Source organism: Myodes glareolus, chromosome 8, assembly GCF_982192425.1.
Source record: "Myodes glareolus chromosome 8, mMyoGla1.1, whole genome shotgun sequence".
Lineage (NCBI taxonomy): Eukaryota > Metazoa > Chordata > Mammalia > Rodentia > Cricetidae > Myodes > Myodes glareolus.
The window spans coordinates 89,810,715-89,824,802 of NC_142033.1; the positions used below are offsets into that span (position 1 = coordinate 89,810,715).

At 38.1% G+C, this 14,088-nt stretch overlaps 1 protein-coding gene across 4 annotated transcripts in view; it reads right to left on the reverse strand.

The window, feature by feature from the left end:
- Window positions 1–14,088, reverse strand: part of Aftph (aftiphilin) — a 68,908-nt gene that overhangs the window by 18,158 nt on the left and 36,662 nt on the right. For all 4 annotated transcript variants that reach the window (XM_048435496.3, XM_048435495.3, XM_048435498.3 and 1 more), the window contains exons 3-5: window positions 5,177–5,328; window positions 2,064–2,190; window positions 1,163–1,219 (exon numbers count right to left, since the gene is read on the reverse strand). In XM_048435496.3, the coding sequence (XP_048291453.2) occupies window positions 1,163–1,219; window positions 2,064–2,190; window positions 5,177–5,328 (336 nt within the window). The remainder of the gene's footprint in view (window positions 1–1,162; window positions 1,220–2,063; window positions 2,191–5,176; window positions 5,329–14,088) is intronic.

Consider the following 14,088-nt stretch of genomic DNA (forward strand, 5'->3'; position numbering starts at 1 on the left):
TGACCCTGAACTCCTGATCCTCCTGCATCCACTGCTTCAGTGCTGGGATTCTAGGTTTGCTCCACCACACCCAGCTTTATTTAGTGTTTACATTATTTTTCCTTAAATTCAATTTATTCCTTATAATAACACGACATTTTTAGTTTAACAAATAGGACGTTTTCATTTAGCAATAATTCACCCCCAAACCACAAACATCAAACTTTCAGATGTGACTGAGAAGCTGGGAAGACGGCTGTGAACGCTTGCTGTGCAGCCTGAGGACCTAAAAAGGGGGGGGGGGGGGCTGTTCATGCACCGCGAGTGCCGGACACAGGACACTCTGTCCCAGAGGAAGAAGGGCTGTGTTCTCCTTTGGTCTCTGCACACCTTCACCCACATGCGCACTGGTCACACGTGTGCACTCACTCCACAAAAAGCTTCAAAATGTGACTGAATCTTGCTAAAGAATAAAATGAAAAATGCCCATTTGCCTGAACTACCTAACATATATGAAAAAATAAAATTAACACATTAAAAGTATTAAAACATTAATGGAAACTCTAAGGTCCAGGCTCATTTTCATGTACTATAATTTGGTATTTTCAAGCTCTTTTGGACATCCATAGCCTCAATGTTGTTTCATTTAAAATTAATAGTGAATTAAAAACATATCTCTTAAGGTTCCAGGCACTTTCTTTTTCTTTTTTTCTTTTTAAAAGTTTAGAAAAGACAGGTTGGGGAGATGGCTCAGATTCAGTACTGCCTTACGAGGGTGAGACCAAAGTCAGCACTGTGCGGTGTAGGTGGTGGTAGCACACGCTTTTAATCCCAGCACTCAAATCTCTGTGAGTTCGAGACTAGCCTGGTCTACACAGTGAGTTCTAGGACAGCCAAGGCTGATAACACAGAGAAATCTTGTCTGGAAAAACAAACCACCCCCCATCAAAAAAAAAAAAAAAAAACCCAAAAAGAAACAACAACAATTCTAAGTACTCAGGAGGCAAAGTTAGGCAGGTGAATCTCTAAGTCAAGGCCGGATTGTTCTACATAGAGAATTCTATGTCAGCCAGGTCTACATACAAAGACCGTATTTCAAAACAAACCTTTTTGTCATGCTATAAAATGATTTAAAAATTAAACACAATAAAGATGAATATATGCAGAAATATTCTGTACTTACCAATCCTGCTGCATACATGGGTACTATAACAGGTTGCTTCTTATTGCCAGTGAACAGCTATGTTTGTATTAGGGAGGAAGAACATGTATTTAGAGAATCATTTGTCTGTCATGAAATTGCTTCTAATATGCTTACAATGTTTTTATTATACTGTGAATATGAACAGTATAAACAAGCTTTCCTATGGGCTGATACAGACATACATACTACATGTGTGCACATACATAAATGTGTGTATATGTAACCCAGTCCAATTTTTCATTTTACAGTTAAGGAAAAACAAAACTTTAAAACAAAATACTTAGAGCAGTGGTTCTTAACCTATGAGCTGCAACCCCTTTGCGGTCAAACAACCCTTCCAGAGGGGTCGCCTATCAGATAATCTGCATATCAAATATTTACATTATGATTCATAACAGTAGCAAAATTAGAGTTATGAAGCAGCAACAAAAATAATTTTATGATTGGAGCTCACTGCAACATGAGGAACTATATTAAAGGGCCACAGTGTTAGGAAGGTTGAGAACCACTGACTTGGGCTGGAGAGATGGCTTAGTGATTAAGAGCACTGGCAGCTCTTTTAGAGGTCCTAAGTTCAATTCCCAGCAACCACATGGTGGCTCACAACCATCTATAATGAGATCTTCTGGTGTGCAGTCATGCAAGCAGACAGAATACTGTATAATCAATCAATCAATCAATCAATCAATCAATCTTAAAGAAAAAAAAGACCACTGACTTTAAAGGAACATTAGTGTATTAAAATTGCCACATTGAAAATAAGAGAACATTCAAGCCACCATTTCTCTGTAGAGCTAGATAAACACAGCTTAAACTGAATAGTAAATTTAAAAAATACACAGGTTGATTAAAGGGTTTTCCAAGATTCTGACAAACTCACAATGTTTCGAGTGTCTATTCCCAAGGAACACAAAAGCTTCTTGTTGCTATGGGAGCCACCCCACTGGTATCTCAAGCCATGTGCATCATGAATATCCTGCAGTTCCGTCCATACATCCAGCAGTTCACTGTAAAGGCCACAATGACGCCAACAACAGGTTACTCAAGTGCTTTCACCATAAACTTCACCCTTCAATACATTGACGGTATACTATGCATTGCAATTAATCTTGTATCAACTGTTACCTCAGCGCGACCAAAAGTCAGCACTAACAGTAATTAGAAAGGTTAAGTTAAACTTATATGAAGGAATACAGTCCAGGAACTAGCTTGTTCCTTTAAAAAATGTATTTATTTATTTAATATGTATGAGTATTTTGTCTGCATGTGTGTATGTGTACACATAGGTGCCTCATATGTTCAGAGGCTAGAAGAGGGTATCAGATCTCCTGGAACTGGAGTTATGGAAAGCTGTGAGCTACCATGTTGGTGCCAGGGACTAAAACTAGGTCCTCTGCAGGAGCGAAGTGCTCTAAACTGAGCCATCTCTCCAGCTGCAGCTTGTTCTTTTTATTACAAAAGAAAGCCATCTAAGGGCTGGGGTACAGTATAACTGGTGGAGTGCTGCCGTGCACTGAGAAAACCTGGCATCGTGGTGCGGGTCTAGATCCCCAGCAATTCAAAGTCATCCTTGGCTACAGAGGAAGTTCCAGGCTAGCTAGCCTGTGGTACATGAGATATTGTTTCAAAAAATTAATATTTAAAAGAAAAAAAATCACCTGGCACCCACCATTTTAGTAGAGTTTCCCAATTATTGCATTTTCTCCTTTTTGTGGCTTAAGACAGGTTCTGGTAGACCTGGCCTATGTCTCCTCTTGCCTCAGCCTCTAGAGTGCTGGATTTGTATGCTACCACCTAACTGTTCCTCAGATCTTTCTCTCTATATATAGTTATATAATATGAAATTTTCTATTTCCTTTTCAGATTGTATTTTCTGGCCTGCATATGTAAGTAGCATCTTCTACCCATCTGCCATTGTCATTTCTTTTTCATATTTTTCAGTTACCCGTGGTCAATTATGTTATGAAAATATTAAAAAGGAAATTCTAGTAAGAATAATACATTAATTTATTAGATGCTATTATAAGTATCCGCCTCATATCTCATCTCATATCACAGAACAATAAGGTGTGCTGAGATCAATTCATATAACTCTGATCACAGTGTGATCTTCTACTCTTAGTTACTATTTATAATCTCTTACTATTTTTAATCTATAAATGAGGCTTTGTGAACATATAGAAAAAAACACAGCAAGTACAGAGATTACCACTATTCGATGTTTTAGGCATCTTCAGGGATCTTGGAATACATTCCCAATGGACAGGGAGGGATGGCTGTGACTTTGCCAGTGGCTACACAACACTTAGTTAGGTCAATGCACTATCATTAATTTAGTTACAGCCTTCAGCTCTCAGCAGATGTCTTTTACTACGTGGATCCTATTATTAGGCTAGCAATGACCATCGTTTGCTATTTTATGAGGTAAATCATTGTATGGTATATTTGTGCCCTTTTGGAAAGTCTGTAACAGAAATACTGAGGCTACACGAGGCACAAACAAGTTACAAGCGACTTAATTAAATGGAAGAGGAAATATTTGAGAAGGAAAAGGATGCTTCCAGAGGTAGAGAATGAATAATAAATTATAAAAAGAAAGCTCAAAAATAGAAGTAACTTTGAAATTAAAATCAGAAAATAAATTTAGACACCCTAACATCAACTAATTAATAGAAATTCTAGGAAAGGAAAACAGAGGCAAAGGAGAGATGGTAACCATAAGGTCAAACCATAAAAAGAGTGCTCATTACTGAAGAACAAGCCATCAACACGATGAGTACAATGACGCCATCAAGAGACTTCCTCGAAAAAAGACTTCATTGTGAAATTTCAGATCAGCAACAACTTATAAATTTGTACTAACAGAATACAGTAAAACTTTGTCTTGTGTGCATTTTCCCTAACAGGTTATACCAAATTGGATATAGGAAAAGTCTTAAGATGACAGGTATAAGGAGGCCTAGGCTGAACCATTCTAAATAGGAGCAAGACAGTTGGTGGAGGGTGAACAGCCTGGAGTTGGTGGGGCAGGGGATGACAGCCTGACAAATTTAATCACAAGTAAAAACTGATCAAGTAAAATTGTATGAATAGGCTGTTAGGGCTCAGGGTAGAAGATAAAGGAAAGACTATGTGAGGTGCTTGAGAGCAGGGGTGTTTTAGGCTTTAGACTGGTAGGTTTTGGAATATCTGGGTAGATTTTACCAGTTGGGCATCTAAAATCTGAAACACCCAAAATTACAAACTTTTTGAACATCATGTCAATGCTCAAAAATTTGTGGATTAAAACAAAAATCAACCTCTCTGCCTTTTTCAGTGCTGGAGACCAAACCTGGGGCCTTATACAGCAGGCTAGGCCAACGATCTACAGCTGATCCACACCCACGGTTCTCCGTGCTGGGTTTCACAGCACCTCAAAGTTTGGATTTCCAGTTTGGGAATGCTCATCTCGCATAAAGTTTAGGAAGACAGTGTATAAAAGAAAACAAGGGCTTATTTAGCAGTACATAGCGTTTACACAGTTAAAAATAAAATGAGAGTGATGTAAGTATCCTGAGAAGACGAAAACAAAATAACAGAAGATCTACATTTTCAATTAAGCCAAATGAGGTGACACATTTTCACAGATGTCAGGTGGGTGATCTCAGCCCTTGGGAGACTGAAGTAGGAGGTCCTTGAGTTTGAGTGTAGCCTGGTATGTGTGTGTGTGTGTGGCTTCTTATGGCTATATAGTCAGACATTGTCTAAAACAAAACCCAGCTCATTTATCACACTAGGTAGTCAGGAGGCAACATAACATTGGCTGATTAGCATGTTAATTTAAAAACATCAAAAGAAACATCTCAAAAGTAGAGAAACATGAATAATTTTCTGAAGTCTTTTAGTGCATGATTAGGCTACAAATATAGTATTTTTAAACAATGCTGTGAGATCTTTACAAATTTGAACTGAAACTAGCAGTCATATGTTCTCTAAGAACTATCTACTACTTACCCATTTTCAGCTAAGGCCTCTCTCGTTTTTATCTGCGAGGTGTTTGTTTCCAGCAAGTGCTTCAGGGAAGTAACTTCCTCGTCAGCATCAGGGACAAATACAGAAGGAAAACAGGCTTCGAAAATTCTCTCCAACCGGTTGAGTAAAGCTGTCTGGATCAACCCCCAAAAAGTTCACTTTCATTTCTTCAGTTTTAATGATGCCATAATTTTAGTGCAAGTGCGCTCTCTCTCTCTCTGTTTCTCTCTCTCTCTCTCTCACACACACACACACACTCACAATCTACTATTGTAAGAAGGAAGGAAACCACCACTCAAGTACAGGAAACAGTGACAGAGACAACTTCAACAACTACTCTAAATGACTATGCAATCACTTGTTGCTGTAGCAAGTGACAAACTAGGGAAGTATCAAGCATCCACTGGTACTTTCCATATAGTATCTTAGTCTGCTACAGTCTCTACAAAGAAAAAGTTATTACTCTGTTGTATAGTAAGAAAGTTACTTCCAAGTTTGAATAATCTTCCAAAAGTTAAACCAAAGGGAAAAAAAAATCACTCAGCATTCATCTTCTTTCCATTACTCAGTGAACAGAGTAAACATGAAGACACACAGGCCAAGGAAGGTGGGGGTATTTGGAAAAGTAGGCTGCGGCAGTTAATCAGAACCATTTTCTTGACAAACACTTAACCACGAAAGTGTTTTTGAAATACCTTTGCTGCAACAAGTGCAGAATACCAAAAAAAAAAAAAAAAAGTGTCTCAAAAAGAAAAAAAAAAATTGGAGGTGGGGGCTGAGAGATGGCTGAGTCATTCAGAGCACTTCAGAGGACCCAAGTCCCTACATCAGGAACTCCAGCTCCAAGGGATCCCACAACTCTAGTCTCCTTGGGCACCTGCACTCACATGCCCATATGCACACACACCTCCACAGACTTAAAGATAATAAAGTCACTATTTTTACACGTATTTATTTTCTGCACAGTGGTGGAGGTAGGACTGCTCGCCACGGTGTACATCTGGAGGTGAGAGGTCCCCTTTGGGGGTTGGTTCTTTCCTTCTACCACATGGATCGCAGGAATTAAACTCAGGCCTTCAGACTTGGCAGCAAGCACTCTTACCCACTGAGCCATCCTGCTGGCCTGAGTGTCTCAAGTTTTACTGATAAAAAATTCAACAGCTCTTTATCATTTTTAATATTTGGCATTATCTTCTAGAAATTCCATTTCTTTACTTACTTTGAGATAAAGCCTGAACATTTATTAGAGTATCTTTCACCATAAAATAAACAGATAAATTCACTTGGCATTTTGAGTTTTTTTTTAATTAATTCAAATTTGTTGGATTCAGAATAGTGATTTTTTTTTTTAGGGGAGATACCACTGTAATTTGTTGTATATATGCAACCTTATTTCCATTTTCTTAACTGTGTTTCATATACATACAAGATATTTTAAAACTAGGTGAAGTTTATTATTTAAACATCAGTAGAAATACAAACTGTTATAAGTTAAAGCTTGTCAGAAGATTAAATGTACTACTGAAATTGGTAACAGAAAAATACCACACCAAAATTCCTCCTGGCTACCAACACAAACAAGTTTACACTTGAGTTCTCCTTTTTGTAGTCAGTAACTAGGAAAAAGACAAACAAAGGGCATAATTTCCATAATCACATTTTCCAAGTGCTCAAATCTCCCTTTTGGAAGCTGTACTAGGGCAAAAACCTTATCGCTTATAATTAGTCTCAGGGCACTCCTTTGCTAACTCTGCCAAAGTTCTCTGACGCCCTCATTATATTCATGAGAGATGAGAACAAGTCTCACTTTCAATTATGAACCCTAAAGCAAAGAGTAGACTTAAGATCCCCAGGCTCCTGAAACTTGAGCCTGTCAAGGGGACCCAGTACTAACTGGCTTCAACAGGGGGAATGGACAGACGTGCCTCTGAAAGAGATCAGATAACTATCTAATTGGAAACCTAAGGAGCACTTTCCTCCTGTGCACGGAAGGTAAATAAAAACTCACCCTGGATTACATTTTATTTACCAGAAAATTCAATCTTTACTGTATCATCTTTGTTACTTTTTTAAAGGGATGGGGGAAAAGACTCAACCTGTCACCAGAAGGAAACAGGAATTCTAAATTCAACTGGCTGGGCGATCCTAGTGTAACTTAGGCGTTTGAGGTTAGCAATGAACAAGCGCTCGAATGACTGCAGTGTATTTGAGGGAGGAAATTCCATTAACCTAACGACTTTGACTTCTTTTTCTTCAGTCTTTCTCCACAAAGGATATAAACCATATCAAATATTTAAAACTGAGTTTTACGTATCTTTAGGATTAGATATAAAATACATTTGCTTCCAATCTTTTGTTAGATGAGGCAAAATGGAGTTTAGCAGTGTTTTCAGCAGACAGTAATACAGTAAATACTTTAAGCTTTGTAACCCATCTCTAAACAAGCAAGTCTGAGTGGGTCCCAGTAAAACTTTATGTACCATGTATGTAAGGGACAGATCTGTCCCCTAGGCCATTCTGTGCCAACCCCTAAACTGGAGCAATAAATAAATATTAAATAACCAGGATCTGCTAACAACACTAGTCACCGGGAAAGAGCTCAACACAACACAGCTAACAGAATCAACAAAGATTCTGGTTAAGTTAAATTTGTGGTGACATTTGCTCCCCCCCACCCCCAGACAGGCTTTCTCTGTGTAGCCCAGTCTGTCCTCTGAAGGGCTGGGATTTGTGTGCCACCACTGCCCCTTTTAAAAGCACAATGAAGTTAAAACTGTGATGAAATATAGGTTAAATAATTTGGCAAGTAGAATAGGTACAAGAATACAACCAATATCATGCTCAAAAGAAAACTTACCCTCAAACTCACAGAGATCCATCCACCTGCCTCCCTGCCTTCTCCCAAGTGCCGGGATTAAAGAGCCATCACCACCTGACCTGACAACCATTTTTTTTTACCATTATAGTTTGAGCAAAAAAGTCATCACGTCAAAGGCTAGAGTTGCTCAAGTAAAATATTAAACTTGGATTTACTTTAAAATTTATATGAACTATTTCTAAGCAGAGTATACAACATGACATTTACTTCTAGTTTTGATATAAGGGAGGCATAACCTAATTTTTTAAGTTGTAACTTATTATCTAAATTGTGACTTAAAAAATATTTAAGTTGTATTTTGCCAGTGGTCATGTCAGAGGAGCAGCAGGGGGTAACTGACTTCAGGGGATGGGTCCACCAGCATGTAAGGAGGCTGAGCCCCAGACCGTCTCCTCCTACTGCTGTGCCTTTCCATGTTTGCCGCTGCCATTTTTCTCTGGTATCAGGCATGGCGTGAATGGGTATGGAGAGAGCCCCACTGGTCCTCAGGTTGTATGATTAACTACTGGGCATTTTTACCTGTGGATTATTAAGATGTTTTCCTCCTAAGCTGTTTAACTGACGCAATGATTTTATACACTAATAGTGTTAGTTTAAATAGGATTTTGATGACTGAGGGTCTTTAATAGATTCTGTGAGGAATTATGATAGAGGTTAGCTTAGTGAGAAAACTAGTAAAAGCAAGATATGGTGCTGCCTCAACCCCTGATGACGCGGGGGCTGAAGAGGATGGAAAATAAGAACAAGGAAATGTCTCACAGTTTGTTTCTCTTGAGAAGACATACAGACGGTGGCTTAGTTAATGATTAAGAAAAACAGCTGTGTCCCAGACGCTCAGTTAGCTCAAGCTCTTTTAATCTTACTGTTGATACGCTCATGAGTTTCAGTGTGCAACATAGCTGAAACAAAGCTTTAAACAGTGATCTTAAAGTTAGGTTAAGATGTTTTTGTTAGTGAATTTGTGGTGAAAAATCTTGGCAAACAATTTAAAGACAAACAAGAACAATGACAGTCTGGCTATTGCTGACTGACTTGCTAGGATGGGTTGATGATGATTGTACTCATTTCTGCTCTCAGCTTTCTGAAATTAAACAAACAAAAAACTATTGATGAGTTGGTATGCACCGTGAGAATTTAAAGTAGAGCTGACTGTTTTTCATATACAAATGTTTAGATTTGTGATTATTCTAAGCTTTCTTGAAAGATTACCTTTTGAGATAAATAATAAAATGATAGGTCCTTTCTTTCTAAAGGCAAAATACAGTCTGTCAGCAAAAGAACTAGCCGAGAGAAATACCTTGTTTTCTTACACTCTGTTAATCTATAACAAGTTGCTTGGACATGAATACATGTGGGTTCTTGGGACAACTTGTTTTTCACTTATAATACGTAAAATGTTTAATCATGTGGGGGATAGGGAAAACATGCTGTTTTTTACTTGTATTCATTGTAATCATTCATTTAAAAATAAGTTATAACCACACTGTAATTTTTATACTGCTCGAAAGATTTTGCTGGATATAAAAGGAAAAATCTAAAGTTAGTTAGAAGGAAGAACTCAAGAGAGACAGAAGGGATACATCTAGATAGAGGTAAGAAAAGAAATTAAGACTAGAGAGAGATGATAGAGAGACAATAAAGGTGTGTGTGTTCCCTTTTTTTGCCAGCCTGAGAAAGCTGAGTTTTGTCCCCTTTCGCCGGCCCCAGAGAGTTAACTTTTACTCCCTCAGATAGAAAAGTCAAGTTGAGTGATTAGTCCGTGGCCCTCCTTCAGTTCCTGAGCTGCTAGAGGGTGCTTTGCCTGTATGTATGTCTGTGTGTCCCCTGCATACCTGTTGCCTATGGAGGCTGTATCCAACAGCCTATCCCCTGAAACTGAAGTTAAAGACAATTGTAAGCTGCCAGTGTAGAGAGCAAAGAGCCTTGTGCACACAGATAAGCACTGAAGACGCCAGGAAAGTTAAACATACAGCTTACCTCTTTAAAGGAATGAGGTGTGAAGCTGGTCTTCTGGAATGCTAGGAATGATGCTGTCTTACAACCTGGTGATCCTTTGCTGTCTGATGAGACAGGCTCTACCCTTATCTTCCAGAATTTATGTTTTTACTTAAACATAAATTCTAAATCTTTACCCTAAATCTTCAGCATTGTTTTTAAACCATAAACCCACTCTTATGTGTGAGTTCAATTGTGCTTTATAGCAGCCTAAGTGATTCTATGCTATCTTAGGGCCAGGCCAACCCTGACACCCGCAAGTGTTGTTAACCTCAGCCAAGCCCTCTAGACTCTAAATCTTGGGCACTATCTCTGAGTCAACAGTACCCATTCTTATGAAAGAAACCAGATGTACTTTGTAAGGAATCTCATGGAAACATGTCTTAAATTGTTGTGCACTTGGGACTGAGTTAATTGTTATCTGAATACTTTTTTCAAATATGTGCTGTGCTAAAATATGGCTAAAGTAAAATGATCTGGGCCGGACTCTAAAAGTCCTGGTCCAGCACCAGTTACAATAAAATTGGGCTGAGCCGAGTATCATTCTTGTCTCTTCATGGATTATTCTTTCTCTGCCTGCTGTAAAGCCTGCAGGGGAATCACCACATGCCATGTGGATGATGCAAATTTAACCCAGGTCTTTCTGAAGGTCATTCATCTCTTCAGTCCAAAGTCCAACCCCTCCCATGTAGCTCAGACTAGTTTCAAATACAGAATTCTGTCTTAGCCTCCCAAGTACTGGGATTACAGGTATGTACTAACATGACTGGCTGAACATTGACATTTACTAACATACTCTAACATATGTGGACTTCTACTATGCATAAAACTGCAAACAGTCCAATGGGCTGAGCTCTAGTTTCTGTGCATAGGTAAGATGACACTTGTATCAGTACAACCTGCTATGGATATTTCTTTACACTGTGTGGCTATACGTTACTATGATTGGTTTAATAAACAAGCTGACTTGTCAATAGCTAAACAGGATGAAGTTAGTCAGGAAAGCCAAACTGAAAAAGATGGGATGAAAAGGGCAGAGTCAGAGGAATCACCAGCCAAACACGGAAGGAGGAGGAGAGGAACATGTCATGCTAATAAAGGCACTGCCACATGGCAGAGCATAAATAAGGAATTGGGTTAACTTAAAATGCAAGAGCTAGTTAGTAGTAAGTCTGAGCTATATTGGCTGAGCATTTGTAATTAATATAAGCCTCAGTGTGTTTATTTGATAGCGGTTGTGGGGCAGGAAAACTCTACCTACATAGTGCCCAATGTGGGGCACAGATCCACATAAGACCTGAAAATCTTTAAAAAGGTTCTAAACAAACAAAAATGGAGCTAAAATTGGCTTCCTAGTCTTGTATCTCTCATGCTGGCCATGGTACAGAGATGCATCTCTTGGTTACGCCACATAGTGAGTTTCCTGTAGTCTCTCACACAGGTGGTGGTACAGAGAGGCATTTCTTAGCTACTGCTTATGGGCTTAAGCTACCAGCACAAGCTCCACTAGTACACTGTTATGGTGGGTTTGGGGTTTTTGCTCATGCAGGTAGAAAAGGTTACAGGAACACAGTAAAGACAGATTCAGAGGGGGAAAAAAAATCTCTAAAGAGGTTACAGTGAAAGATGGAAACATACAGAGAGTCTGGATTCTGTATATTATTGTGTTGTCTTTGAATTTTTTTGGCTGCTAAAGACACTGGATTATAAAAACTGCTAGATTAAACCAATCTCTATATTTTAAAAATATCTTGACTTCAAAATTTAAGTCAAAAAAATGTTACTATGAGGGAGAGGTTATGCTTTTATTTTCACAGGAAATAAGAAGCTATGGATTCATTCCAGAATTAAGGAAAAATCAGGTTCGATCGAGGAAGACTCCTTGAAAAATCTGACTACAAACATAAACAAATAAACCTAGAAGAACTACATGACACATGATGTATATTTTATCTGCTCAAACATAAAACAAAAATTATCTTTGGATGACTTGTGTACAATGCAGTCTATACTTGTATTATTAATGCAGATATATATGTTACCTTTAAAAGTTTATGTACACCGGATATAGTGATGCACACCTTTAATCTCAGCACCCAAAAGGCAGAAGCAGGTGAATCTCTGTGAGTTCGAGGCCAGTCTGGTCTACAAAGCAAGTTCCAGAACAGCCAAAAATATACAGAGAAACCCTGTCTTGAAAAACAAAACAAAAGTTTATGTATTTTCGGAGCAGGGAGACCAACCACCAAAGAAAATCGATGGTCCATGTAATACAACATTTCAAAATGTCTCTGATACAGTCTCTTCAAAATTCTGCATTCAGAACAGCTTCAAGGTTATTGGTAGAAATAATACAGTCTTACAGAATATTCCAGTCAGGACTTAATCATAATCCTAAATTTTCTCAAGGTCCCCCAAAGATAACAGCGCCCACAAACAAGAGGAAGCAGTCTAGAGAACTACACCCATATTCCCAAAAGATGGGTTACAAATATTTACTATTATTTAAGGGGGGGGGTTCGTTACAAGTTGTCATTATTAATGGTCAGGAAAAAAGCTGAACAAAGGAGATTAGATTCAGGGATTTCGTTCTAAAAAGAAAAGGGGGGATATAGAAATGATAGGATAAAAGGGTAGATTATTGAATCTACTTTAATCTAAAAAAGAACTATTAATCTTAAATAGTTTACATTGGTATGGATTTTGGTTTATTGATACAAATTTAAAGTTAATTTTGTTATACTGTATGTATATTTCTACTCTTGTTTAAGGTATTGTGTTTATGCAGTTAATCTAAAAATGTAATGTATAATTAAGAAATACAGACTAGTAGACATCTATAATAGTCAACTTATAGACATGTTAGGTATGTTTTCACGGTCACACACAGGTAGATATCTTCAAACACTTCAAAGACCTACAAAATATGGACATTTAATATGATTAATAACTTAAGGATTTTCATGATCGTGAGACACATTTGCTCCTGACAGCACCATCTACCTCAGAGAAGATGATGGGCATTGAAGAAACTCTGTATACAGTAAGCTAGTCATGTGGGCAAAGAAACTGCCCTTGCCTCAAAAGCTGACAGTATACTATCCAAACTGGACCAGCAGGATGAAAAAACAAAAGGGTGACTGCCAAACTTTGCCAAGACAAAGTAGGATAGTCCTTCAAAATTCCCTGCTCCACAAGAAAGCTTGTCAGATATGCTGGGCCTGTAGGATGCCCCAACTTTACAGAGGAGCTCTGGATGACTGTTCAGGCAGCCTGATGTCTCTGTCATTAACAAACATTTCATCCTTCTGGGGTCTTCTGGAGCTGGAGAAGTGGCTCAGTAGTTTAGGAACACTTGCTGCTTCTACAGAGGACCTAAGTTTGGCTAAAGACTAAATAGTTAAACTTATAATTTTCCTTAGTTATGACAGAAATCAAATTAAGTATAAAACTTTAGACTCACCAAAATAAGATAGATAATAGAGTATTTTCTAATTTTGTCAAATACAAATAGACTGGATATTATAAATATAATTCTCACTTGATAACTGTTTTTGTTGTATATAGTTTTACTATGCTAATAAAGTTAATACCTTCCTAATTAGACAAAAAAGGGGAAATGCTATGGAATAATACTTTTGTACACTGTGGGAAAATATATCACCATGATTGGTTTAATAAACAAGCTGACTGGCCAATAGCTGAACAGGATAAAGTTAGTCAGGAAAATCAAACTAAGACTGATGGGACAAGGAAGGGTGGAGTCAGAAGAGTTGGCAGCCAGGTGCAGAAGGAACAGGAGATGAACATGTCATGCTAATAAAGGTGCTTCCATGTGGCAGAGTGTTAATAAGGAATATGGGTTAACTTAAAATGTAAGAGCTAGTTAGTAATAAGCCTGAGCTATTGACTGAGCATTTGTAATATAAGCCTCAGTATGTTTACTTGAGAGCAGCTGGGGGACAAGAAAATTCTGCCTACAATAACCTAGTTCAGAAAAGTGAGGAACTAAATTCAGCAG